The sequence below is a fragment of the Bufo bufo genome, chromosome 4, assembly GCF_905171765.1.
Source record: "Bufo bufo chromosome 4, aBufBuf1.1, whole genome shotgun sequence".
Lineage (NCBI taxonomy): Eukaryota > Metazoa > Chordata > Amphibia > Anura > Bufonidae > Bufo > Bufo bufo.
In genome coordinates, this window is record NC_053392.1 from 348,529,632 (window position 1) to 348,556,476 (window position 26,845).

Sequence of the window (26,845 nt, forward strand, 5' to 3'; positions counted from 1 at the left end):
CGTTAACCCTTTAGGTGTTGCACAAGAGTTATTGGCAAATGGGGATGAAATTTGAGAATTTCATTTTTTTGCCTAATTTTCCATTTTAAACCATTTTTTCCACTAACAAAGCAAGGGTTAACAGCAAAACAAGACTGTATCTTTATTGCCCTGACTCTGCCGTTTACAGAATCACCCCATATGTGGCCGTAAACTACTGTACGGGCACACAGTAGGGCGTAGAGGGAAAGGTGCGCCGTATGGTTTTTGGAAGCCAGATTTTGCTGGACTGGTTTTTTGACACCATGTCCCATTTGAAGCCCCCCTGATGCACCCCTAGAGTAGAAACTCCATAAAAGTGACCCCATCTAAGAAACTACACCCCTCAAGGTATTCAAAACTGATTTTACAAACTTTGTTAACCCTTTAGGTGTTGCACAAGATTTAATGGAAAATAGAGATACAATTTCAAAATTTCACTTTTTTGGCAGATTTTCCATTTTAATATTTTTTTTCCAGTTACAAAGCAAGGGTTAATAGCCAAACAAAACTCATTATTTATGGCCTTGATTCTGTAGTTTACAGAAACACCCCATATGTGGTCGTAAACGGCTGTACCGGCACACAGCAGGGCGCAGAAGGAAAGGAATGCCATACGGTTTTTGGAAGTCAGGTTTTGCTGGACTGTTTTTTTTTACACCATGTCCCATTTGAAGCCCCCCTGATGCACCCCTAGAGTAGAAACTCCAGAAAAGTGACCCCATTTTAGAAACTACGGGATAGGGTGGCAGTTTTGTTGGTACTAGTTTAGGGTACATATGATTTTTGGTTGCTCTATATTACACTTTTTGTGCGGCAAGGTAACAAGAAATAGCTTTTTTGCTTTTTTGGCACAGTTTTTTTTTTGTTATTTACAACATTCATCTGACAGGTTAGATCATGTGGTAATTTCATAGAGCAGGTTGTCACGGACACGGCGATACCTAATATGTATACAATTATTTTAATTTATGTAAGTTTTACCCAATGATTTCATTTTTAAAACAAAAAAAAAGTTTTAGTGTCTCCATAGTCTAAGAGCCATAGTTTTTTCAGTTTTTGGGCGATTATCTCAAGTAGGGTCTCATTTTTTGCGGGATGAGATGACGGTTTGATTGGCACTATTTTGGGGTGCACATGACTTTTTGATCGCTTGCTATTACACTTTTTGTGACGTAAGATGACAAAAAATTGCTTTTTTTACACCGTTTTTTTTTTTTTTTTTTTTACGGTGGTCACCTGAGGGGTTAGGTCATGTGATATTTTTATAGAGTCAGTCGATACGGACGTGGCGATACCTAATATGTATACTTTTTTTAATTTATGTAAGTTCTACACAATGATTTCATTTTTGAAACAAAAAAAATGATGTTTTAGTGTTTCCATAGTCTAAGAGCCATAGTTTTTTCAGTTTTTGGGCGATTATCTTAAGTAGGGTCTCATTTTTTGCGGGATGAGATGACGGTTTGATTGTTACAATTTTGGCGTACATGCGACTTTTATTACCTTTTTTTGGGAAGTAAGGTGGGCAAAATTTCAATTTCATCATAGTTTTTTATTTTTTATTTTTATGGCGTTCACCGTTCGGGTAAAGTAACATGACTGTTTTATAGATCAGGTCGTTACGGACGTGGCGATACCAAACATGTGTAGGGAATTTCATTTTTTTCATTTTTAATCAGTGATAAATGTGTTCTTGAAGATCCAGTGGGTCTGATGTCTGTATAATACAGTACAGTACAATATACAGTACAGACCAAAAGTTTGGACACACCTTCTCATTCAAAGAGTTTTCTTTATTTTCATGACTATGAAGGCATCAAAACTATGAATTAACACATGTGGAATTATATACATAACAAACAAGTGTGAAACAACTGAAAATATGTCATATTCTAGGTTCTTCAAAGTAGCCACCTTTTGCTTTGATTACTGCTTTGCACACTCTTGGCATTCTCTTGATGAGCTTCAAGAGGTAGTCCCCTGAAATGGTCTTCCAACAGTCTTGAAGGAGTTCCCAGAGATGCTTAGCACTTGTTGGCCCTTTTGCCTTCACTCTGCGGTCCAGCTCACCCCAAACCATCTCGATTGGGTTCAGGTCCGGTGACTGTGGAGGCCAGGTCATCTGGCGCAGCACCCCATCACTCTCCTTCATGGTCAAATAGCCCTTACTTTCAAAGTTTTCCCAATTTTTCGGCTGACTGACTGACCTTCATTTCTTAAAGTAATGATAGCCACTCGTTTTTCTTTACTTAGCTGCTTTTTTCTTGCCATAATACAAATTCTAACAGTCTATTCAGTAGGACTATCAGCTGTGTATCCACCTGACTTCTCCTCAACGCAACTGATGGTCCCAACCCCATTTATAAGGCAAGAAATCCCACTTATTAAACCTGACAGGGCACACCTGTGAAGTGAAAACCATTTCAGGGGACTACCTCTTGAAGCTCATCAAGAGAATGCCAAGAGTGTGCAAAGCAGTAATCAAAGCAAAAGGTGGCTACTTTGAAGAACCTAGAATATGACATATTTTCAGTTGTTTCACACTTGTTTGTTATGTATATAATTTCACATGTGTTAATTCATAATTTTGATGCCTTGAGTGTGAATCTACAATTTTCATAGACATGAAAATAAAGAAAACTCTTTGAATGAGAAGGTGTGTCCAAACTTTTGGTCTGTACTGTATATTGTACTGCACTGTATTTTACTTACACTGAACAGATCTATGCACAGATCTGTTCAGCACCATGGACAGCAGGACGCCTGAGACGGCGTCCTGTTGCCATGGGAACCTTCCCCGTCTGCCACAACTTCGCAGACTGGGAAGGGTGAGGACGGGGCTGGCGGGGGGCTGTCTGGGAGCTCCCTCCCTCTCCGATCGGGGGGCTGCAAAGGCACAGCAGCCCCCCGATCGGAGAGGGAGGGAGCTCCCTGAGCTGTTAACCTTTTCCATACAGCGGTCCATACGGACCGCTGTATGGAAAGGGTTAAACGGCTGACATCGCATCACCGATGTCAGCCGTTTATACCAGGGTGCCAGCAATGTGCTGGCACCCTGGTATACCCACTGTACACCAACGATTATTCAATGGGAGGCGGGCGGGGGATCGCGATCCCGCCTGCCGCACCGCCCGCCTCCCGCACCGCCCGCACCTCTCCCCAGGCACCGTGTTCCGATCACAGCCGGCCGGGCGGCAGTGATCGGAGCAACACATGACGTACCAGTACGTCATGGGTCCTTAAGGACTCGGGAAACATGCCATACCGGTACGTCATGCGTCCCTAAGGGGTTAAAAAAAACTGCCACACCGCCGAGAAGGTGATTTTACTCCCGACACTACGCACTGACTGACTGCTACCACCGCTGCCTTCTTGAAACCCTGCACCACTACTTCCCGGGCAGGTAGGCTACCGCAAAGCGGGTGGTCCACCCCAGGCCCATTTGGCTGCCAACCTCCCACTGCTGCCACCCTGCTGAATCCCGCCCTCGCTAGCGACTTGCTGGCTCCGGCGCTGGCTCACGGGCAAGCTGCCACCCTCTTCTCCCTATGATGATGAAGCCCCTTCGTCACCCGACTCCCAAGTGTGATCGGCTTCATCATCATCGAGTAGTGTCTGCACGTCACTGATGTCCTCCTCAATGGTCTCTGGGTCAGGAGCCTGACTGCTCGCAACACCCCATCCCACGACACTCTCCTCATCACTACTTGCCCGCCTAGTGGAGGAAGCGGCGGATGTCTCCTCCAGATCTTGGCTGGGCAGTAGCTGCTGACTGCCCTCTAGTAGCTCTTCCTCGATGAAAAGTGGATCTGAGCCGACTGCATATAATACTTCTCGTGGTGAGAAAACTGAAAATGACAGAGGAAGGTTCAGGACAGGTGGGGGCACAGGGCCTGCTCCCGGACCATGCCAACTAAGCCTTGTGTCAGAGGAACTCTTGGCTGAAGGTGTCTGATGGTGTCTGATGTCACGAAGGTGATGACCGAAGGTGATGACCGAGTCAACCATTCAACAGCTGGGTTTCTGGTCAAGACACGATCGCTAGATGACACCGGGAGCTCAGGCCTCTCGCTGCAACCCCTGCTGCCACGACCCCTTACTCTGCTGCAACCCCTGCCTGCGTTAGAAACATTTAGGCCTCTGACACTCCCCTGTGCAGGGCCTGGCACTTCTCTGTCTGACATACTGTAATATCAAATAACCAAATGTTAGATCAAATATATTTTTATTTCCCCACTGTAACGGAACGCTTAGCACCCCGACCGGGTACCTCCGTCGATAGATGCTCCTAGTGCTTCCAGAGGAATCCAAGCACTCCACTTGACACCGTCAGCGCTGCAGACCCCACGAACCGCCGAAGCTTGGTGGAGGTCTCGCCGTCTCCTACCCACCCTGGACCTACGACAAGGCTCCAGGCTCCAGTGGGTGAACCTCTCCTAAATCCAGAGACAGGAACCAGGAGCAAGCTCTTACAAGAGCTTATACTCAGGGGAGTATTGTGATATAGAAATCCCCAAGAGTGTAGTTATTCCATCCCTTAAACATGAGCCAAGACTTCATGAAGGTATAAAACAGGAACTCCTTTATTGAGGGCTACCCGCCCGTATTTATGCAGGTCCCCATCTGGTGGACACGCCCCTAGTGGACCAGAAGGAAGACTGCGACACAGGACAGATATGCAGCAACTCAGGATACACAGACACAACACATCCCCACAATGCATCATGGTTTCCTCCTCTCTGCCCTGGAGACACCCGAGGAGTAATCCAATTATCTCTCAAGACAAAGGGAAATCGCCAATACACATGTGGGGACAACCGGACAGAAATCACCACCCAAACACACAATGTCACACCCCCACAGCAAACACAGACATTTAACATATTACCAGATAGCTCAAGTCTGAGTGCATATCATTAGGTGAATGGCACTCAGAATACACAAATACAATACAATTAGCTATCTGGGTACCCTCACATAACAAAATACAATTGCAAAGACAGATTTAAGCTGTGCGGCCGGTCTGTCTGCTCCTTTAAAGTTAGTATGGGCCATAATCCTGAGGCAAGAGGCTGATAAACAGGCCTCTCCAAAACCCAGTGGCGAGGTTGGTTTCGCCACACATTTCCCACTTCCAGGGAAGACTAACCAGATACCTGACCTCACGGTCAGTACCTGAGTTAGTCTGGCAGACCAACCACAACCCAATACTGGACCTGTTAAATTTTGGGGCCTGGCTCTGTTCTGTATGTCCCCAGCTGTTGAGTGGGCATCTGCGACTCCTTGCTTCCTTGTGGTTCTCTAGCTTGGAGCTGTAGGTACTTGGTGGGCAGAGGCCGACTGCGCTCTGCCCAGATGCCAGCTCTTCCGCTGGGGTAGCCAGTGGGAAGTCCGGCTCTGGAGAAGAGGATAGGGGAGGGCAGAGGCCAGCGGCGCTCTGCCCCGATGCCAGCGCTTTAGCTGGGGTGCATGGTGCCAACTCCTGCTGGGTAGTAACTGAATGGTTAGGGCAGAGGCCAGCGGCGCTCTGCTCTGATGCCAGCTCTTCTGCTGGAGAGGGGTCAGTGGGGTTTAAAGTCTTACCCACTACCCTCAGTATTGGGCTGGGAGAGAGCTGTGGAGGGGGGCACCCGAGGAGTAATCCAATTATCTCTCAAGACAAAGGGAAATCGCCAATACACATGTGGGGACAACCGGACAGAAATCACCACCCAAACACACAATGTCACACCCCCACAACAAACACAGACATTTAACATATTCCCAGATAGCTCAAGTCTGAGTGCATATCATTAGGTGAATCTTGAGGTAAGAGGCTGATAAACAGGCCTCTCCAAAACCCAGTGGCGAGGTTGGTTTTGCCACACCCACTAATAAATGACAAACAGGGCTGTAGAATATATCACTGCACAGCTGAACGGCAATTAGGCCCTAATTCTTTTCTACTTTTGAACTACACAAAAGGCTTTTCAACAGATAAGTGCAACGCTGGACAGGGAATATATTTTTATTTCGCCACTAAAACACGGCAAACAGGGCTGTAAAGTATATCACTGCACAGCTTAACGGCAATTAGGCCCTAATTTTTTTCTACTTTTACACAACACAACAGGCTTTTCAACAGATAAGTGCAACTCTGGACGGCAAATATATTTTTATTTTGCCACTAATACACAGCAAAAAGGACTTCACATATAACTGCACCGCACAAGGGCAAATAAGACGTACTGTAGAAAGATTTCCTTGTAATAAACCCTGTTAATGGCTGTATCAAACAGCACTTGCACCTCAATAACAAGAACGGTTTGCTGGAATGACAGAGCTGTATAATGGCAATTTGGATCCCCAGTCAGTGCAGCAAGGGGTAACAGGATTGTTCCTATTACCCACTCAACCTCCCCTACTGAACCCTGTTCTACACAAGCGATGTGGAACGATTCCTTCCTATCCTTTCCCTGCACTTATAAATCGTTTTTTCACCACAATCAAGTCTTTCCTATCACTGTCCCTAGCACCTGCAGATGTCTCTCCCTGCACTAAGTATGCAGGTAAATGGCAGAATCTAAGATGGCTGCCGCTATTTATAGGACTGTGACATCACAGGGCTGGCTGGCTGCTTATTGGCTGCATGCATGGCATTATGGGTGATCCCGCCTTCCCAGAGTTCCTTTCTCCATGTCCTCACACATGCAGCAGCCATTTTAGGAAAAAATGTGATTCGTTACCACGAAGCACGAGGAAATTCGCCTTCAGTGCGAATCAAATTTTTCCTGAAATTCGGAACAAATTCCACTTTGTCAGCTTCAATTCGCTCATCTCTAGATATAATATGTAGCTTCTTATATTCATTTGTAATATGGAGTTATACAAAGTTTGTTGAAAAGTTTGTTGACAGTGTGCATTTAAACTTTATTAATATAGAATTAGCACTCTTTAGAGTGATTATTTGATAGGGTGTGGGTTCCTCAGATCTCATTTGCAAAAATGATTCTGGGATGAGACAAGGCATAAAAAAATCTGTAGACATTTTCTGCCTCCCTCTGGATTTCAGTCATATAAGATCCTGTCCTCAGCTTTGTCCCTCACTCTGCATTAATTTATTTAGCTCTACTACAGTATTTAATACCATTTTACACTACACCAAAACCTCTCCATCAAAAAACGTATTCCATATATTGCAGTATATCTCCTGAGAAACGTTATAATCTAATGATTGAGGAGGCACGTACCAGGCAGAAGGGGAACACTGATCACATTCCAGCAATGACATCCATCCAAGTCAGAGGACCAGATTTCAGTTACGTTACAAAGGAAGAATATATATGAGTTATTTTTATCTGTAGTATCCAAACTGATTATAGTTCCTAGTGCGCAATTCTTCTCATAGCAGTCACAATTACTCGTTGCAGTAGGAGTTTTCTTGTAATGTCCGAACATACCTACTATTGTATCATTTATTCTGTCATAGAATGAAAGTCTGTTACCATTTTCTGAAGAGTTTATCCAGTATATGCGGCTGCAAAATGTAATGAAAAAAAATATCAAGAAATAATCACAATAATAAATACCTAATAAATACTTATAAAATCATCTTAAAGAAAGTAAGTTGAGTCTGGAGTCATGTTTTACTGACCAACCTGAGTTAGGCAGATACAATGTTATCATAGGCCTCGACTAAAAAACTATTCCATTTTATATACGAAACCTAGGTAGCGCTTCTACATGTAGAACCTTTAATTTTCATTTTTAGGAAGTCATTGTCCAAAGCAACATGAACAAATATATTAACCTTTTTCTCGTTTTGTTATGCTGTGGCCTTGTGCTAAAATAAAGAAAAATCACGTCGTCGTCCCCCTTTCAATCTGTACTCAGTACCCTATAATGACAAAGTGAACACTGACTTTTAGAAATCTTTGCTAATTAAAAAAAAATGAAAAAAACTAAAATTTGCATGGACATAAATATTCAGACCCTTTGCTATGACACTTAAAATTTAGCTCTGACAGCTTTCCATTTCTCATTATCATCTTTGAGATGTTTCTACACCTTGATTAGAGGTCACCTGTGGTAAATTCAGTTGATTGGACATGATTTGGAAAGATACGCTCTTGTCTATATACAGTCTCACAGCTGACAATACATATTAGAGAAAAACCAAGCCATGAGGAGCAAAATACTGCCTTTAGAGTGCAGAGACAGGATTGTGTGAAGGCACAGATCTAGAAAAGGGTACTGTGGCACTGGAAGTTTCCAAGAGCACAGTGGCCTCCAGAATTATTGGAAGAAGTTTGGAACAACCAGGATTCTTCCTAGAACTGTCTGTTCCATCAAACTAAGTAATCAGGGGAAAAGGACCTTGGTAAAAGAGGTGACCAAGAACCCAATTGTCACTCTGGCTGAGCTCAAAAGATCCTGTGTGCAGATGAGATAAACTTCAAGAAGGTCAACCATCTATGCTGCATTCCACCATTCTGGGCTTTATAGTGGAGTGACCAAAGGAAACCTCTCCGCAGTATAAGGCCTCTTGCACATGACCGGATGTATTTTGCGGTCCGCAAAAAACAGATCCGCAAAAAAAAACGGATGACACCTGTGTGCCATCCGTGTGTGCCAAACGGAACAGCTGGCTCTTCATAGAACAGTGCTATCTTTGTCCATAATGCGGACAATAATAGAACATGTTCTATTTTTTTGCCGAACGGAAATACGGAAACGAAATGCACATGGAGTAACTTCCGTTTTTTTGCAGACCCATTTAAGTGAATGGTTCTGCATATGGTCCGCAAAAAAAACGGAATGGAGATGGAAAGAAAATATGTTTGTGTGCAAGAGTCCTAAGACACATGCAAGCCCATCTTAGGAACAACTGTAAATGTCCTTGAGTGTCACAGCCAGGGACCTGACTTGAACTCAATCCAACATCTCTGGAGAGACCTGAAAACAGCTGTCCACTGATGGTACCCATCTAACCTGGCAGCACTCGAGAGGATCTGCAAAGAAGAATGGCAGAAAATCCCCAAATCCAAGTGTGCAAACTTTGTGGCATCATACCCAAGAAAACTAGACACTGTAATCCCTGCCAAAGGAGCTTCAACTAAGTACTGAGTAAAAGGTCTGAATACTTATGTCAATGCGAAATGTTAATTTTCCTTTTCAATTAATTATCAAAGATATCAAACATTCTGTTTTAACTCTTGGGGTACTAAGTCCAGAATGATGGAGAAAACTTTATTTTTTTTATTATCTTTTCAAAAGGCCACAGCATAGCAAAGATACCAAATAGGACCAAAGTGAAAGGGACTTTCAGAATGCAGCGTACTTAACATAAATGAGAGAGTCCGGCTTCCATTAAAACATGAATTAGTTGTATTTCTCCTCTATAGTCTGTGTTTTTATAAAGGAGTTCTGCCATTTCTAAAAACTGTGCATACAGTATTTACATGGGGCAATGACAGGCAACAAACATTTGTGTGAACATTCATTTAGCCATTCAATGGCCAATGTAAAAGAGCCTTAAAGGGATTCTGTCATCAGATTTTACCCCTATAACCTAAAGATATCCTCATGTCCGGACTAATAAGAAGAATCCTAAGCTTGCCTTATTAAACCTCACTGTGGCTCTATTTGTCCAAAAAACTGTTTTTTATAACCTGCCAATCACTTACTTAAGGTGCCCAAGGGGAGGTCCGTTAATACAGGGTGCCCGACCGCACCCCTCGCCGTCCGGTGCCCAGCGCCGCCTTCCGTCTTTATCGCCGCCTTCCCTGTCTTCAGCGCCGCCTTCTACAGCTCAGCGCCGCCTCTGCAATCCTCCCGTCCCTCTGCCAGATCCCGCGCCTGCGCACTAAGCTCAGCCAAGCTGCAGGTCATATTAGGGTTGAGCGAAGTGCGCATCAGGCCGGCGCATGCGCACTTCGCTCAATGAAGCCGCTGCCAGGAGTCCGCACGGGCGCATCAGGCCGAGCCTAGTGCGCAGGCACGGGATCTGGCAGAGGGACGGGAGGATTGCAGAGGCGGCGCTGAGCTGTAGAAGGCGGCGCTGAAGACAGGGAAGTCGGCGATGAAGACGGAAGGCGGCGCTGGGCACCGGACGGCGAGGGGTGCGGTCGGGCACCCTGTATTAACGGACCTCCCCTTGGGCACCTTAAGTAAGTGATTGGCAGGTTATAAAAACCTGTTTTTTGGACAAATAGAGCCACAGTGAGGTTTAATAAGGCAAGCTTAGGATTCTTCTTATTAGTCCGGACATGAGGATATCTTTAGGTTATAGGGGTAAAATCTGATGACAGAATCCCTTTAAGCTAGAGAGAAGAACCACTAGTCTCAGGACTGTCTTAAAACTCAAAAGGGCTCATCTTGATGAGATAAACCCTTTTAACTGGGGATCTAAAATTTACTAGTATTTTGCTCGTGAGAAATACTTATGGTCAATCCTTCTGTGTGAAACATACAACCCAAGGTATTTCATTAAAAAGATGAATGGAACAAGTATTAAAATTCAACTTAAAGATAGAAAAGATGAATGGGAATGTACAGGCTATAAGTGATCTTGTACCTCAGCAGTGGGTAGGATACAATAGTGTGAAAGGTCAGATTTGGAGATCTCTCAGAAGAGTTGAGATGGTTTAGGACTTTCTCCTTTTGCTCCAGATCAATAAACAGAAGTTGTGTACCATTCTGTTCTGAATGTACAGGCAGATAAATATGCCTTGAAATCCAGTCTACTGTCATACCCTGACATCCAGAGAGACGGGCATCCTTCAACAGCTACGAATAAAACAAAAGTTCAGAACAAAATGAATGCACATGTATAAAAATTACAATAGCATTTTTGATGAAATATCAAGTGGCTATTATTTACAAATATGAAAACCTTGCTACCTTTTTCAAGTGTGCCTAAAAAATAGCAAGTATCAAACCACTATAATACCTTCTCATATATTGTTTGGCACTTTAGCAGTTCTAACTGTAGTTCTGAATTGTACTCTTTTATCTGATATTGGCACTTACCAAGATAAATTCTTCTCATGAATTTGAAAGAGGTATTAATTTAATGAATAGCTCCCTAAGGTTAACTCATTGAATGTCGCTGAGGAATGTCTCTCCATCGTATGGTATGGAGATTTTAAAGGGTTTGCGAGACTATGGCTATTATTTTCAGAGACCTTGTTTTAGTGTTTTTGTATTGTTATTTCTGCATTGTTGTATGGAGCTAACATATCCACACAATAGTAATAGTACTTACTGTGCTTTTTATATAACAATAGATGAGTCCTAGACTCAAATATTACAATTATTTAATTCACATCATAATAAACACAAGTACCAGAACAGTAGATTGGCATTTTAAATCACTCAAGATGAGAGTATCATTATCCAAATAGAAGACTTGTTCATCGTGAGCTATGTAGGAAATCATCCGTAGATTTTCAACTTTTAAATTCCACAAAGTTTGTTTTCTGTCCACATCATGAAAAGATATTCCATTTAAGGAAGTAGTGATTAGCACTGGAGCAGGATGAATATCTGTAATGGGAAAGACAAATAATAATGAAAAACCAACAAAAGTCATCAAATGGTTTAACCCCGGGCCCATTTATGTTTTTGCATTTAGTTTTTTTTGCTTCCCATGTTCCAATAGCCATAACTTTTTAAATTTTCATTTCATAGAGCCATATGAGGGCTTAATTTTTGTGGAATAAGTTGTGTTTTTAATGGCACCATTTCATTTACTATGTCTAGAATTGAAAAACGAGAAAAACATTTTTTGTGGGGTTAAATAAAAATTGAAAAAAAACATAATTCCAACAGGGTGTTTTGGGTTTTGATATTACAGCGTTCACTATGCGCTAAAAATGACATGACATACTTATTCTGCGGCTCAACACCTGAATCAAAAGGTAGGCACTGTTTATTTCCTGCCGGCAATGAGACAACCAAATAACACAAGATATAATGTGTAGTGTGGGGCGCGAATATTCAAATAGCGAATATTAAAGGGGTTCTGCACTTTGTTGAAACTGATGATCTATCCTCTGGATAGATCATCAGCATCTGAACGGCGGGGGTCCGACACCCGGGACCCCCGCCGATCAGCTGTTTGAGAAGGCAGTGGCGCTCCAGCAGCGCCGCGGCCTTCTCACTGTTTACCGCTGGCTCAGTGACGTCACGACTAGTAACAACTTGCCTGGGCCCGGCTAAGCTCTGTTCACTTGAATGTTGTGTCGGACCTCCGCCGATCATATGCTGATGATCTATCCAGGAGATATATCATCAGTTTAAACAAAGTGCAGAACCCCTTTAATCGCGAATATCAGCACTTCGAGAATTTGCGAATATTTCGAATATAGTGATATATATTCGTAATTTAGAATATTCTAGATTTTTTTTTTCATCAGTAACCTCCCTTCTTGCTTGTGGGCCAATGAGAAGCTGTAATGTCTTGGTCACAGCTTAGCAACATCCCTAGCAACCAATAGGAAAGTTGCCTACCCCTTACTATATAAGGACCTCCCCAGCAGCCCTTGTATGCAGTATTTTGCAGATCTGAGAGAGACAGCAGTGTTATTGCTGTGCTCTCTGCTTCCCTGTGTCATTACATTAGATAGATAATTAGTTAGTTAGTTAGTTAGATAGTTTATATATATAATACAGATAGTTAGTGGGAGATAGTCAGTATAGGTTAGATAGTGGTATAGTGTAGCTGATAGGTTCTGCTGTCCATACATACATAACATACATACATAGTGCTGTGATGTCACAAGTTTACAACAATACTTAGGGCACCAATCACTAATAAGTAATTATACCTGTTAAAATGTGAAGTTGCACGTATTGCGCCTAAATATTTGCATCATTAGTGCCGATTTTGCAATTGCGAATATATCAGAGCACTCTATCTGCATATAAAGCTATTGTAATGTTCTGCTGTGCCAACCATTTTTTCCAGTCTCAGGAAACTTCTAGCAGCTTGAAAAATGTAGCTATAGTGACCCATGCCTGTATTTCGCACGCATTACGGGAATATTACATTGCCGATTTTTCGTCAGCAAGGCGAGCCATGGCCATGTAAGATCTTCTAAAATGACCATAGATTTTCCTGGCCTGCCGCAAGACGTCCTGGACCCCGGGGTATTTGGCAACGAATCGCTGCACGAATAAGTTCAGGATGTGTGTCATTTTGCCCTTTTTCAGCACGCTCAGCAGATTGGCACCGTTGTCACACACCACTTTACCAACTGTCAAATTGAGCAGGGTTAACCCATGATCGGCCTGTGATCGCAGAGCTGAAAGCAGTGCAGGACCAGTGTGGCTTTTGGCTTCCAGGAACAACAGTCGCAGCACAGCATGGCAACGTCTCACCTGGGACGTCGAATAGGTTCTGGGGAGATTGGGGGGCGCAGCGGAAGAGACGGTAGCAGTGGAAAAGAAGGAGTCAGTGAGGAGGAGACGGAGGATGGAGTAGGAGGAGGAGAAGAGGCAGGCCTGCATGCAATCCTTTACGGTAACACCAAATCCACACAGGAGCCCTGGGTTACATGCTTGACGGCCGTCAGAAGGTTCACCCAGTGGGCAGTAAAAGTTATGTACCTTCCCTGCCAGTGCTTGCTAGACCATGTTTCTGTGGTCAGATGTATCTTGGCACCGACACTGTGTGCCAGAGATATATTCACTTGCCGCTGAACGTGGCCATATAGCTTTGGGATGCCCTTCTGGAAGAAATATTTCCTTCCAGGGACCTTCCATTGCGGTGTGCCAATGGCCACAAACCAGTTTATATGGCATTAGTTGGCGGGCTATTAGTTCCAACAAGACAGCGGTCAGCCGTTGGGTAAGAGGGTTATCCGGCGTCTTTTAAGGTAAACTAGCTCACCTGCCACATGTATTGCAGTCCTTGGTTGCACAGGAAACCATGGTGAGACCTCTTGAGGCAAGGAAAAAAGAGAAAAACAATCCAGCACTCCTGAAATTTTTGAGCCTTCGGTTCTTTTATTGCGGTGATAAAAATTCATACAGTGGTACAACCTCCATATGTGTCATTCGCAGTCTACGCGTTTCGAACTAAGCAGTTCTTGTTCATGACTCCATGTGGAACTTTAGTCCATGTAAAATATATATAGACTCCAGAGGAAAAAGGGTTCCTCCTCTATGGGGGAGGAAACCACTCAGGTGTTTTAATTATCTAGCTGGATCCAAAAGTCCACATGGTAGCTGAAAACTTTATCACATGTGATTAACTAAAACTGTGATTCCCAACAGTGAAAAATACAAAATACAGTTAACACAGAATAAAATGCAAAAAATTACATATATATATTCACAAATAAAATAATCGAGAAACTGGATCTAAGCCATGAGCTTGTCCTTGTAGTCCGATAATCTGTGTCATGTACATTAAATTTAATGTTAGGCAATCGAAAATTGTATGACATAAAATAGGAAACAGGGAAAAACAACTAAGAACAATATCATGGACTTGATCCTGTAATACCAGAAAGAAGAAAAAAAAAAAAAAAAAAAAAAAAAAAAGGGGGGGGGGGAGGGGGGGGAAGGGGGAAACGAGGGAGGGAGAGAAAAAAAAAAAAAAAAAAAGAGAAGAATGCCTAATAGAAGTGCATTACTTCGTTCTTGTAATTCAGGCCTTTGGGATATCTGGTTTTTAATCTGAATATCCAAAATGCCTCTCTGTAGCAGCATTCTTTTGACATTGCCACCTATTAAAGGAGACAACACCTTTTCTATTCCAAAGGCAATAAAGGTGTGTGCACTTCTATTATGTCTATCTACAAAATGTTTGGCAGCCCCTGAAATGTTCACATAGGATGCGTTATTTATATAGTTGAGATGCTCCAGTATTCTAGTCTTCAATTTTCGTGTGGTGCTCCCCACATTTAAAAGATCACACTGGGTACATCTAATGATATAAATAACATTTAAACTATTGCAATTGATGTAGGATTTTATTGCAAAGTCTGAACAGTGTTCTGAATCACTAAAGGTTTTTGTGGGTGTGGTGTATCTGCATGTTTTGCATGGGTGACCTCCACAGCGTGCAAAACCTTTGTATCTTAACCAGGTGTGAACACTGGCCTTAGAGCTGGTGGAAAAGAAAGAAGGTGACAAAATAGATGCTACTGTAGAGGAGTGTCTGGGGACCACTCTGCACGCCCCTGCCAGAAGACCATACAGGGCGTCATCCTCATAGAGGATAGAAATACTGCCTTGGACAATCCTCTTAATAGCCTCAAATTGCCTGCTGTATGTTAATGTTAGTGTAGGTACAGCTGTATTATTTGTAGATTTTTGATTTTTCTTCCCAAACAATAAACCCTTGTGATCTTTGCAACGGGCGATATTATTACCTCTGGTAATAATCTGTAACATCCCAGAGTATGTCACTAAACTCTTTCTCCCCGCTACAACATGTTAGGTGTATGTATATTGTCATCTGGTGTAATCTAACATTGCATTCTTAATTATACGTATTTTCTAGGCCTGTTTTATATATTATGCCATAATTTCCATGTACACCAGCAGGTGGCAGCAGTATGTAGCAGGATCTTAGTTCAGTTTAGTATATCTAGACTGGAATAGTTCATTCCAGTCTAGCTCCCCCCTCTTTGAGCAGAAGTGGGCTGGCCCATGTCCTGTCTCATGGGGAGGAAGGAAAGTTCTAGTTAGTGTACCAGCCACCCCGGCTAGGGGAAGGCTGTGTTGGTAGGAGCTCCCAGTTACAGGGATCCTAACCCTGGAGCCAGCCTTGGCTGAGGCCAAAGATCTCCATTCCCAGACTGAGCCATCAGCCTCAGTGCTGGTAGAAAGCAAGCAGCACCTCCAGTCCTCCAGGAAGAGCATTCCCTGTGAGCATAGCTGTGAGTACAGATCCAGAGACCAGGAGAAGCCAGATCCCTCCTCAGCTAGTCAGGCCCATATCAAGCAGAAGACAGACAGAGCAGAAGATAGATACCTGCCAGATTCTCTAGGCATATGATAAGAAGCAGAATATATATTGATTCCTGCCACATATTGCCAATACCTGCTGGGACCCAAGACTATTGCTGTACTCGTATGGATTACGCTGCCATTAAGTAAAGACAACTTGGATTATATCACCAGTCTGAATCTCATTCCTTATTATTAAAGTTCCTCAGTTACTCCTACTAACAACACTCAATTTAGTGAGCCAGGATCCAGGAGTCCAGCCGTACCAAGGTAGGAGACACCGTTGACACTACATAGAGACATTATCCCCACTCTGGCATTCCTCACCTGGTACGTGAGTTGTATCATCTTAAAGGGCCCTGAGACTATAACCTGCGCACATTGCAATTGGCATCACAAACAAAAACTATTAATATTGCACCAGTGTGCATCAGTCCCAATCCGGCTTACTGCACATCCATTGAGGATATCCTCGTTCCAAAAGTCGCTTGGTTATTGTTTCACATTCCTGATTATAAGCTACTTCGCTGTTACAGTTTCTTCTGGCCCTAATAAATTCTCCCACTGGTACTGATTTAATTGTGTGTATTGGATGGTGACTATTAGCTCATAGCATGGTATTTCCTGAAACTGGCTTGCGATAGGTGGAAGTAATAATTTCCTGATATAGTAAAAAAGCGTTAGATCAAGAAAATTCATGGATGTACTATTGTATGAAAATGTGAATTTTAAATGATAAGGATTATTATTTAAGTACTCCATGAAAGAGGGGTATGGCAGGCACATCGCCCCTCCAGATAAGGAGCAGGTCATCGATATACCTGCCATACCACTCTATTTCAGACACGTAGGGGTTATCAACAGAAAAAAATGTAATGTTCCTCCCAATGGGACATTACTAAGTTGGCTAAAGAAGGGGAAAATGTTGCCCCCATTGAAACCCCCCGTATCTGCAAATAGAACAAACCATCAAAAGAAAAAAAATTGTGGGTTAATAAAAATTCTGTAACTTCCAAAATAAAATCAATATGTTCTTCCTTGTGATTACTGTGTTTGTGTAAATGATATTCCAAAGAGAACATTTACACAAATACAGTAATCACAAGGAAGAACATATTGATTTTATTTTGGAAGTTACAGAATTTTTATTAACCCACATGGTATGGTATGGCAGGTACATTGATGACCTGCTCCTTATCTGGAGGGGCGATGTGCCTGCCATAAACTCTTTCATGGAGTACTTAAATAATAATCCTTATCATTTTGTCACCTTCTTTCTTTTCCACCAGCTCTAAGGCCAGTGTTCACACCTGGTTAAGATACAAAGGTTTTGCACGCTGTGGAGGACACCCATGCAAAACATGCAGATACACCACACCCACAAAAACCTTTAGTGATTCAGAACACTGTTCAGACTTTGCAATAAAATCCTACATCAATTGCAATAGTTTAAATGTTATTTATATCATTAGATGTACCCAGTGTGATCTTTTAAATGTGGGGAGCACCACACGAAAATTGAAGACTAGAATACTGGAGCATCTCAACTATATAAATAACGCATCCTATGTGAACATTTCAGGGGCTGCCAAACATTTTGTAGATAGACATAATAGAAGTGCACACACCTTTATTGCCTTTGGAATAGAAAAAGTGTTGTCTCCTTTAAGAGGTGGCAATGTCAAAAGAATGCTGCTACAGAGAGAGGCATTTTGGATATTCAGATTAAAAACCAGATATCCCAAAGGCCTGAATTACAAGAACGAAGTAATGCACTTCTATTAGGCATTCTTCTCTTTTTTATTATTTTTTTCTCTCCCTCCCTCGTTTCCCCCTTCCCCCCTCCCCCCTTTTTTTTTTTTTTTTTTTCTTCTTTCTGGTATTACAGGATCAAGTCCATGATATCGTTCTTAGTTGTTTTTCCCTGTTTCCTATTTTATCTCATACAATTTTCGATTGCCTAACATTAAATTGAATGTACATGACACAGATTATCGGACTACTGGACAAGCTCATGGCTTAGATCCAGATTCTCGATTATTTTATTTGTGAATATATATATGTAATTTTTTGCATTTTATTCTGTGTTAACTGTGTTTTGTATTTTTCACTGTTGGGAATCACAGTTTTAATTAATCACATGTGATAATGTTTTCAGCTACCATGTGGACTTTTGGATCCAGCTAGATAATTAAAACACCTGAGTGGTTTCCTCCCCCAAAGAGGAGGAACCCTTTTTCCTCAGGAGTCTATATATTTTACATGGACTAAAGTTCCACATGGAGCCATGAATAAGAACTGCTTAGTTCGAAACGCGTAGACTGCGAATGACACATATGGAGGTTGTACCACTGTACGAATTTTTATCACTGCAATAAAAGAACCGACGGCTCAAAAATTTTTGGTTATCCGGTGTCATCAACTTTTTACGCTCAAACACTTGGGCCAAGGAAGCCTGCCTTCTGCCAGATGAATACGATGACGGCACGGTGGAAGGTGGAGTGGAGGACAAATGGGAGGAGAGAGGAGAAGGAGGAAAGGCATGACGTGGAGCACCGGGAGTGTGGCTTTGTGGGTTCTGACGGCATTGCTCCCAGGTGCCTTCTTAAGGCGGTCGTCCCTAGGTGAGTGTTGGGCTTACCGAAACTTATGTGTTGACAGCACAGGCTGCAGATAGCAACACTATTGTCAGCAGCTGACACATTAAAAAAAGCCCACACTGCGGAGCCATGTGCCGGCGTCCTGGGAGAGTCAGAAGTGACTGTGCATGGTGGATGGCTTTCTCCAGATACATTTGCAGTCTGCTTTTTGCCTACTGTGGTACTGTGGCTCTGCCTGCTTCTCCTCATTCTCCTCCCTATCTGCTTCTCCGTCTCTTCCTCTCTTGTGGGCACCCACGTGACGTCCATCAATACTTCATCATTGTCACCTTCACCACCACTGACATTTGAGATCTCGGAGTAGGCAGCAACAGCGGGGACCTCCCTCCTTGGGCTGATTGGGGTACTGTCGTCAGACTGCTGGGTGGCGGCTGTTGCTAACTCCTCTTCCTCATCTGATGCCAAGAATGGCTGCACATCGGTAAGGTCTGGGAATGGATGGGAAAATAATTCCTCTGACTTGAGTGGAGGGGCTATGGTGGTGGTGTATTTGGGGGTGCACACAGCAGAGAGTAAGGAGGGTGCAGATACAGAGGATGAGGAGGGTGCAGAAGCGAAAGGCTGAGTGAGCCACTCAACCAACTCTGGTGCGCCCTTTGAAGTAATCGCACGCGCCTTCTCCAACTTCCCACTTAGGCTCCGGCCTGGTGCACCTGCCCGACCCCTACCATGCCTGTCATTTTCAAAATGACTCTGTGCCTAAGTCCCTAAAGAAGAGCAGGATTTGTGGAAGCAGGTATATCGCAGGCCTCAATCAATATTTGGTGGAAACAGGTATATCGAACCCCTTAGGGCTCTTTGATACTTGCGTTCTTTTCTTCCGGCATAGAGTTCCGTCGTCGGGGCTCTATGCCGGAAGAATCCTGATCAGTTTTATCCTAATGCATTTTGAATGGAGAGAAATCCGTTCAGGATGCATCAGGATGTCTTCAGTTCCGGACCGGAACGTTTTTTGGCCGGAGAAAATACCGCAGCATGCTGCGCTTTTTGCTCCGGCCAAAAATCCTGAACACTTGCCGCAAGGCCGGATCCGGAATTAATGCCCATTGAAAGGCATTAATCCGGATCCGGCCTTAAGCTAAACGTCGTTTCGGCGCATTGCCGGATCCGACGTTTAGCTTTTTCTGAATGGTTACCATGGCTGCCAAGACGCTAAAGTCCTGGCAGCCATGGTAAAGTGTAGTGGGGAGCGGGGGAGCAGTATACTTACCGTCCGTGCGGCTCCCCGGGCGCTCCAGAGTGATGTCAGGGCGCCCCACGCGCATGGATGACGTGATCGCATGGATCACGTCATCCATGCGCATGGGGCGCTCTGACGTCATTCTGGAGCGCCCGGGGAGCCGCACGGACTGTAAGTATACTGCTCCCCCGCTCCCCACTACTACTATGGCAGCCAGGACTTTAATAGCGTCCTGGCTGCCATAGTAACACTGAACGCATTTTGAAGACGGATCCGCCATAGTAACACTGATTCCGCATTTTGAAGATCCTGGGTCCAAGTTTTTTCGGTCCATATAAGATCACTGCCATTGTTGACCCGGTAGCCTTCTGTCTTGAACTTCTTCAGGCTTTGAAAATATATAACGTATTTCATAAGTCGTCATTCTCCTTGCCTCCCGCTCCTGTCATGGTGGTTGGTAATTTAGAATTTCAAATCAGCAGGATTGTGGACTCCCGAGTTCTCTGTAGATCCCTCCAGTATCTTGTCCACTGGAAGGGTTAGGATCAGAGGAGAGTATGTGGGTTCCAGAGGCCGATGTTAATGCGAATTGTCTGGTGAAGGCCTTTCACAGAGCCCATCCTGATAAGCTCGGTCCTGGGTGCCCGGAGGTCACTGGTAGAAGGAGGAGTACTGTCACGGTCCCTCAGGTGACTGATGTCAGGAAATCAAGTAGATTGGCTGAGCGTGAAGGAATCTAACAGCCTCCTTGATTTCTCTTGATTTAGTGTTGATAGGGTTAATGACCACTTCCCTTTTCTCAGCTGTTCCTCAGTGGTCATCACTTCTACCCTTTATAGTCTGACCCCACCCTTCTGACTATGCGGTAGATAGCTTCATTTGGGTTTGGCTGAGCTGGTGTGAGTTTGTCTCTGGTGTTCCTGCTCGTCCGTCTCTACAAAAGTTAAGTGTCGCGTTTTCTTGTGTTTGTAATATTCCCTGTTTGTACCTGGGCCTGAGACAGAAACTTCCATTCGTCCATCTGGGGAGGAATGGGTTGTCTCTGGTCCTAACCTTTTTCCAGGGCCTTATAGGGATATAAAGGCCTAGGAAACCTGCATATGAATATTCCTAACTTCAGGGTCTAATCATATTAATAGATAGTTAGGGCCCGGATTAGGGTTGGTTAGGAGGTGACCTGTTTCTTCCCTAGTTTCCAGGCCCAGTTACTGTCCCCTTCCCTACTGTGTTCAGTGTGGAGTTTTCCCCCCACACTGATTGTGACACAAATCCCTTAATCAGTATTTTGTAGAAGCAGGTATATCACACCCCTCAATTATTTTTTTGCCACAACAGTTATATCACAGCACCCTGTTTATTTGGGGCAACAGGTATATAGCAGCCCTCAATCAGTATTTTGTGGAAGAAGGTATATCACACCCCTCAATCAGTTTTTTGGGGGGCTACAGGTATATCACACCCATTGCAATTAGTTGTTCCAATTGCATTTGTCCCTCTATATAGCTGCGGTATCGCAACAGAACCGCAAACAACTGCTGCACAATACAAATGCACTATAATATACTTTCTATGTTAGAAAGTATATTATAAGTATATCACACCCCTCAGTATATCACATCTATCGATAGCACACCTATACCAATCCTTAATAGGACTTTTGTGGCCCTATTAGCTAGTGTCCCTAACAGCCTGTCCGTGCTCCACAAAGCAACTTCTCCCTACACTGGGAAAACACAGAATGTAAAATGGCTGCCAGATCGGGTTCTTTTATAGGGTGGGGGTGTGTCCATGTGCTGAAACATCTCAATTGGCTGTCCTGTCCCACCTGATGGATGTGTCATGGGTCAAAGTTTGGCGCAATGTGAAAGAATATGGCGCCGGCAGACATCGCCATATGTTCGCATGTTCGTCGAATCACGAACGCGCAAAGTTTGCTGCGAAACGAGTGTCGGGCGAACCGCAAGGCCATCTCTATTGAAAACATTGCATTAAGAAATAATATCTGCAAATTTAACTTGTATTACAGGATGTGTGCTTTTCCGTAACCTGATAAAACTACTGACATGCTCATATCTGTAAGGCAAGCAGCAAAACAAACAGCATAAACTGACAACCACAATACCAAGAACAACAACATATCCTTCACAAAATGGCATCTATTTGTTCCATCAATCCTCCCATTGAATCCAGTGTGGATGGATAGAAAAAACAACTTTTCTCACTAAATGCATTATGGATAAAGTGAAATTTTTCCATTCATTATTTAGTGGGGGCACTGATACTAAAGCTGATTCAATGGATGGAAATAATTCCTTGCATCAACATTTTAACCATTTCCCATTAGTTCCTAAATTTAAAAGGGGCGCTTATGGAAAACATTTGTTGTGAACCCAGCTTTATAGGGTTAGGGTATTCACTACACTTATCTGAATACAGAGGCATAAGATGAAGCTCTTGGCCCCAAGCCACTAACTTTAATCCTAGCTAAGTACATTGCACAAGTTCTACTTAAAAGTCAAACCATCAACAATGTTCTAAAAACATTGCAAATTAAAAAGTTGAAAAGACTAATATTACAATACTAATACTGATACTGCAATACTCTATACAATGAATAAGTAAATATCTAAAATATTCAATATTTTACCCGAAAAGAATGCTTCGGCTATTTCAGAAAATGGTCCAGGTCCAGCAGAAGTGTATGCTTGTACCTATAACACAATATAATCAATCTTAAATCAATACTTTCCTATTTGTATTGTTCTAAGACAGTACACCATACGCTATAATCTTGATTTGTCAAGTAATGACAACTAACTATGGCTTCATTGCAAGGGTAAAGCGAGACAATTTATGTAGAGAGCTGAACTTTGATTAGGCCATAAATGCATTTACTTGCTCATTCAGGAGAGAGGGGGCTGCTGAATGAGCCACCACACAGATAGCCTGATATATTTGCTAGTGAACTGCTTTCTGCAGCTTGCTACCGTGTTTCCCCGAAAATAAGACATCCCCCGAAAATAAGACCTACCTCTAGTTTTGCCTATCGCTGTCATATAAGGCATCCCCCCGAAAATAAGGCCTCCCCGATAATAAAGCATCCCCCGAAAATAAGGCCTCCCCGATTATAAAGCATCCGCCGAACATACCGTAATGCCTCCCCGATTATAAAGCATCCGCCGAACATAATGACTCCCCGATTATAAAGCATCGGCCGGACATAATGCCTCCCCGATTATAAAGCAAGCCACCCCAGAATGTAAGCAGCTCACTGATTGGCCGCAGCCACCGCCAGGACAAGCTGCCACCTTCTTCCGCCCGCTGCTCGCTCTGCCCTGATGGAGTCTCACAACTTGGCTGGCACGGACACACAGGGGACGGGGTGACAGGTAGGGGGGGGGAATATCTGATGGAAGGTGGGGGATGTCTGGTGAAGATGGGGGGGAGACTAAAAACGGTAATTAAAATGACACAGGGTGGTCAGAGGGGGGAATCAAAATGACACAGGGTGATCAGGGTGGGGAGGGGGTGTCACGGAACCATGAACCAGACGTACAACAAGAGATAAGTGAAAATAAGAAGGCTTTATTGAAAATAAAGCTGTAAAGCAAAAGTCCAAACGGATGGTGAAACCGAGCAGAGTCTTTGCGAAGCCAGAGGTCAGGAACCAGAAGGGTAGTCAGACGAAGCCAGGATCAGGAACCAGCAGGGTAGTCAGACGAAGCCAGGATCAGGAACCAGCAGGGTAGTCAGACGAAGCCAGGATCAGGAACCAGCAGGGTAGTCAGACGAGGCCAGGATCAGGAACCAGAAGCAGCAGCAGTCTTAGAAGCATGTGAACACAAGAGGACCAAGCAAGGAACTGAAGCCACAGACCTCCTATATATATGAGCTAGGCATCCAGCTCCTCCCAGGGGAAGGAGGAGCCGCAGGGTGGAAGGCTACAAGAAACCCAGGACCCAAGATGGCCGCCAGCACATGTCAAACGAAGGAGAGCAGCAAGCAGGTAAGACCATGACAGGGGGATCATTTAAAATGACACAGGGGGATCAGAGGGGGGAATCAAAATGACACAGGAGGATCAGAAGGGGGTACTAAAATGCTATAGTAATCCCACCCCTCTGATTCTCCTGTACCATTTTGATTCCCCCTTCTGATCCCCCTGTGTCATTTTGATTCCCCCCTCTGATCCCACTGTGTCATTTTAAGTGATCCCCCTCCCCACCCTGATTTCCTTTTTTTTTGTTCAACAATAAATGTGTACCATATTTTTCTTTATGGAAAAATAAGACCTCCCCTGAAAATAAGACCTAGCGCATCTTTTGGAGCAAAAATTTATATAAGACACTGTCTTATTTTCGGGGAAACAGGGTATGTACCGTGAAACACAAAAGCTGCAGAAGCCAAGTTAAATGTTTAATAAAATCCTATTCCAAATGGTTTTTAGACCAAAATACAGCTAAATAAATAATAAAAAGGCCTCCAAAAGTTTCCATTGATCAAAAAAATATCAATGAATGATAAGTAAAGGAAAATACTTACAAAATAAATTACCTGTTTATGAAGACGCCAAGTGAAATGCAATTATATTATTGTTCTTTAAAGGGGTTGCTTCACTTCCACAAAGGGCATTTATCATGTAGAGAAAGTAAATACAAGGCACTTACTAATGTATTGTGATTGTCCATATTGCCTCCTCTGCTAGCTTGATTCGTTTTTCCATCACATTATACACTGCTTGTTTCTATGGTTACGACCACCCTACAATCCAACAGTGGTGGTCATGCCTGCACACTATAGGAAAGAGAGCTTTTTTCCTATATTGTGCAAACACAGCCACTGCTGATGGATTACAGGGTGGTCGTAACCATGGAAACAAGCAGTGTATAATTTGATGGAAAACTGAATCAAGCCAGCAAAGGAGGCAATATAGACAATTACAATACATTAGTAAGTGCCTTGTATTAACTTTCGTTACATGATAAATGCCATTTTCTGAAGTGAGACAGCCCTTTTAAGCTCTATATGACAGCACTATTTGATTCTATGGTCTGATGTGTTTAATATTAGTACTTGTGCTAAATTTACAAATAGGCACAGTAGACCTGTGCCTGTAGGCAGCCCTGGGGAAAGGAACCTACTTAGCAGCTGTGTAGAGGATCATGATGTGGGCTATACCTACATTGCAATCCTTCCCGCAGCAGTGGAGGATAACAGTGCAATAGGCATCTGCACTGCTCAGACCCCGGAGTAGATGCTCTGTGCATGGGCTGATCCTGCAAACAATGGTGCAGGTACTAGATTACATTGCCAGACAAGATGCCTGTCCCTGTGTTAGGCCTTGTTCACATGTCAGTTATTTGATCAGTTATTGGGAGCCAAAACCAGGTGCCAGTCAAGAACACAGAACAGGTGCAGATTGTTTCATTTTTTCATTATGCCTTATCTCTGTGTAGCTCCACTCCTGGTTTTGGCTCACAATTACTGATGGAAATAACTAATCAAATAACTGAGGTGTAAACAAGGCCTAAATCAACAAGAAACGGGGAGTGGCAGGAGAAGCAGGACATGGAGAACCAGGTGCTCCTAGGGGTTCGGCCGCCTCTTGTTGCTCTAATAAACTTAGCTGCATAACAATAAAACTGAGTTTTACTTAGCAACAGAGCTTCAGAAAAACATAAGAAAGGTGTCATTTTACTCTACAGGATCAGCATTATGCTTGGTTTAAAGGCATTTTGGTTTAAACATTGAAAGGCAGTTTTGATGCCTTATGTACTATAGCTTTCAAAGGAAGGTACTTTTAGCATCTTTTAGGACCTTCTTACTCCAGGTTTACAAATGACAGACTGATAAACCTGTCTAATTCAGTAAATAGTTAATTAGGTTTTACCTGAAACTGAAGAAGTAGTCCTGGACTTAGGCGATAGAGCATAAATGACTTAGACAATGCTGTTGTGTTCACAGTAATCCATACTCCAACGGTTTGGGCCTTCATACTTTCATTAATTACTCTGTAGGAAACCGCAAAGTTTATCAATATGCCATTGCTCATCCTTGGAGCATCCCATCTCAACTCCGCCCCAGCATCTGTTCTGTCAAATATGCTTGCATTTTGTAAACTATATACACGAGGACTTAAAGGTGGGGAAGGAACTGCAAAGAAAAACAGAGACAAATTTATCAACTTGAAAGAAAAGCTTTGTTGCTTTATTACACCTTGTCACCTCTAATTAGCATATTGTATAACCTATGAAACCAATATAATGAATGATTTGTCTATTGCGTCTAAAGATGGCCAAACCTGCCAATTTTGGTGCGGCAGGGTGAATATCTAATGTGTATAGGGTGTCTCAATTTTTCCTTGACAGCGGATGTTGGAGGAAAAAAAATTTGACTGTTGGATGTCAACATGCTCAATCCTTTTGTTCTTACTAGAGATAAGCCACCACTGTGCGGATGAGTGTAAATACATATGAGTGTTCCTACAAATCTCTGTATACTGGCATCAACATGAATATGCAACCGCTGCACTCATTAATAGGCTGCAGCGGTCACATGTCCATGTTGACACATCATTTCTGAAGGTCAGTACACAGAGAACAGCAGGGGACTCAAGCAGCATTAGATTAGTAAGATATAACTTCTTTTATTATTTTATAACATTATTATTTTATAACATTTTAATTACTTCTATTATTTTATAGCATTCTATATATTTTTTATATTTTTTTCTAATTTAGGAGGCTGGACAACTCCCTTTAATTGCTTTCTTATGTGACTTAAAACGGGGCGACTCATGTCAGTGAAATGTGCCATTAGCAGTATTACTAATCATTTAAAAATGTTATCACTTTTGTTAAAATTAGTTAGTCTTAAGATATTGCATATGGTTGTGTGTAACCAACTTTCAACACCTATTATTTATTTAGTGACATGGCTATATTATGCATGCATGCTGCCATCTAGTGGTTACTTGACTAGTGATTTTTTATTCTCTACTGCTATATGCCGAGGTCTCTTCTTCTACAGAATAATATACCAT

General features: G+C 43.0%; 1 protein-coding gene across 1 annotated transcript in view; it reads right to left on the bottom strand.

Annotated features, from left to right (window-relative positions):
* The window catches only part of ROS1 (ROS proto-oncogene 1, receptor tyrosine kinase), a 209,934-nt gene that overhangs the window by 100,801 nt on the left and 82,288 nt on the right, over positions 1 to 26,845 (bottom strand). Inside the window, exons 19-23 of the mRNA XM_040430082.1 lie at positions 25,694 to 25,956; positions 22,451 to 22,514; positions 11,348 to 11,547; positions 10,577 to 10,788; positions 7,461 to 7,537 (exon numbers count right to left, since the gene is read on the bottom strand). Coding sequence (XP_040286016.1) covers positions 7,461 to 7,537; positions 10,577 to 10,788; positions 11,348 to 11,547; positions 22,451 to 22,514; positions 25,694 to 25,956 — 816 coding nt within the window. The remainder of the gene's footprint in view (positions 1 to 7,460; positions 7,538 to 10,576; positions 10,789 to 11,347; positions 11,548 to 22,450; positions 22,515 to 25,693; positions 25,957 to 26,845) is intronic.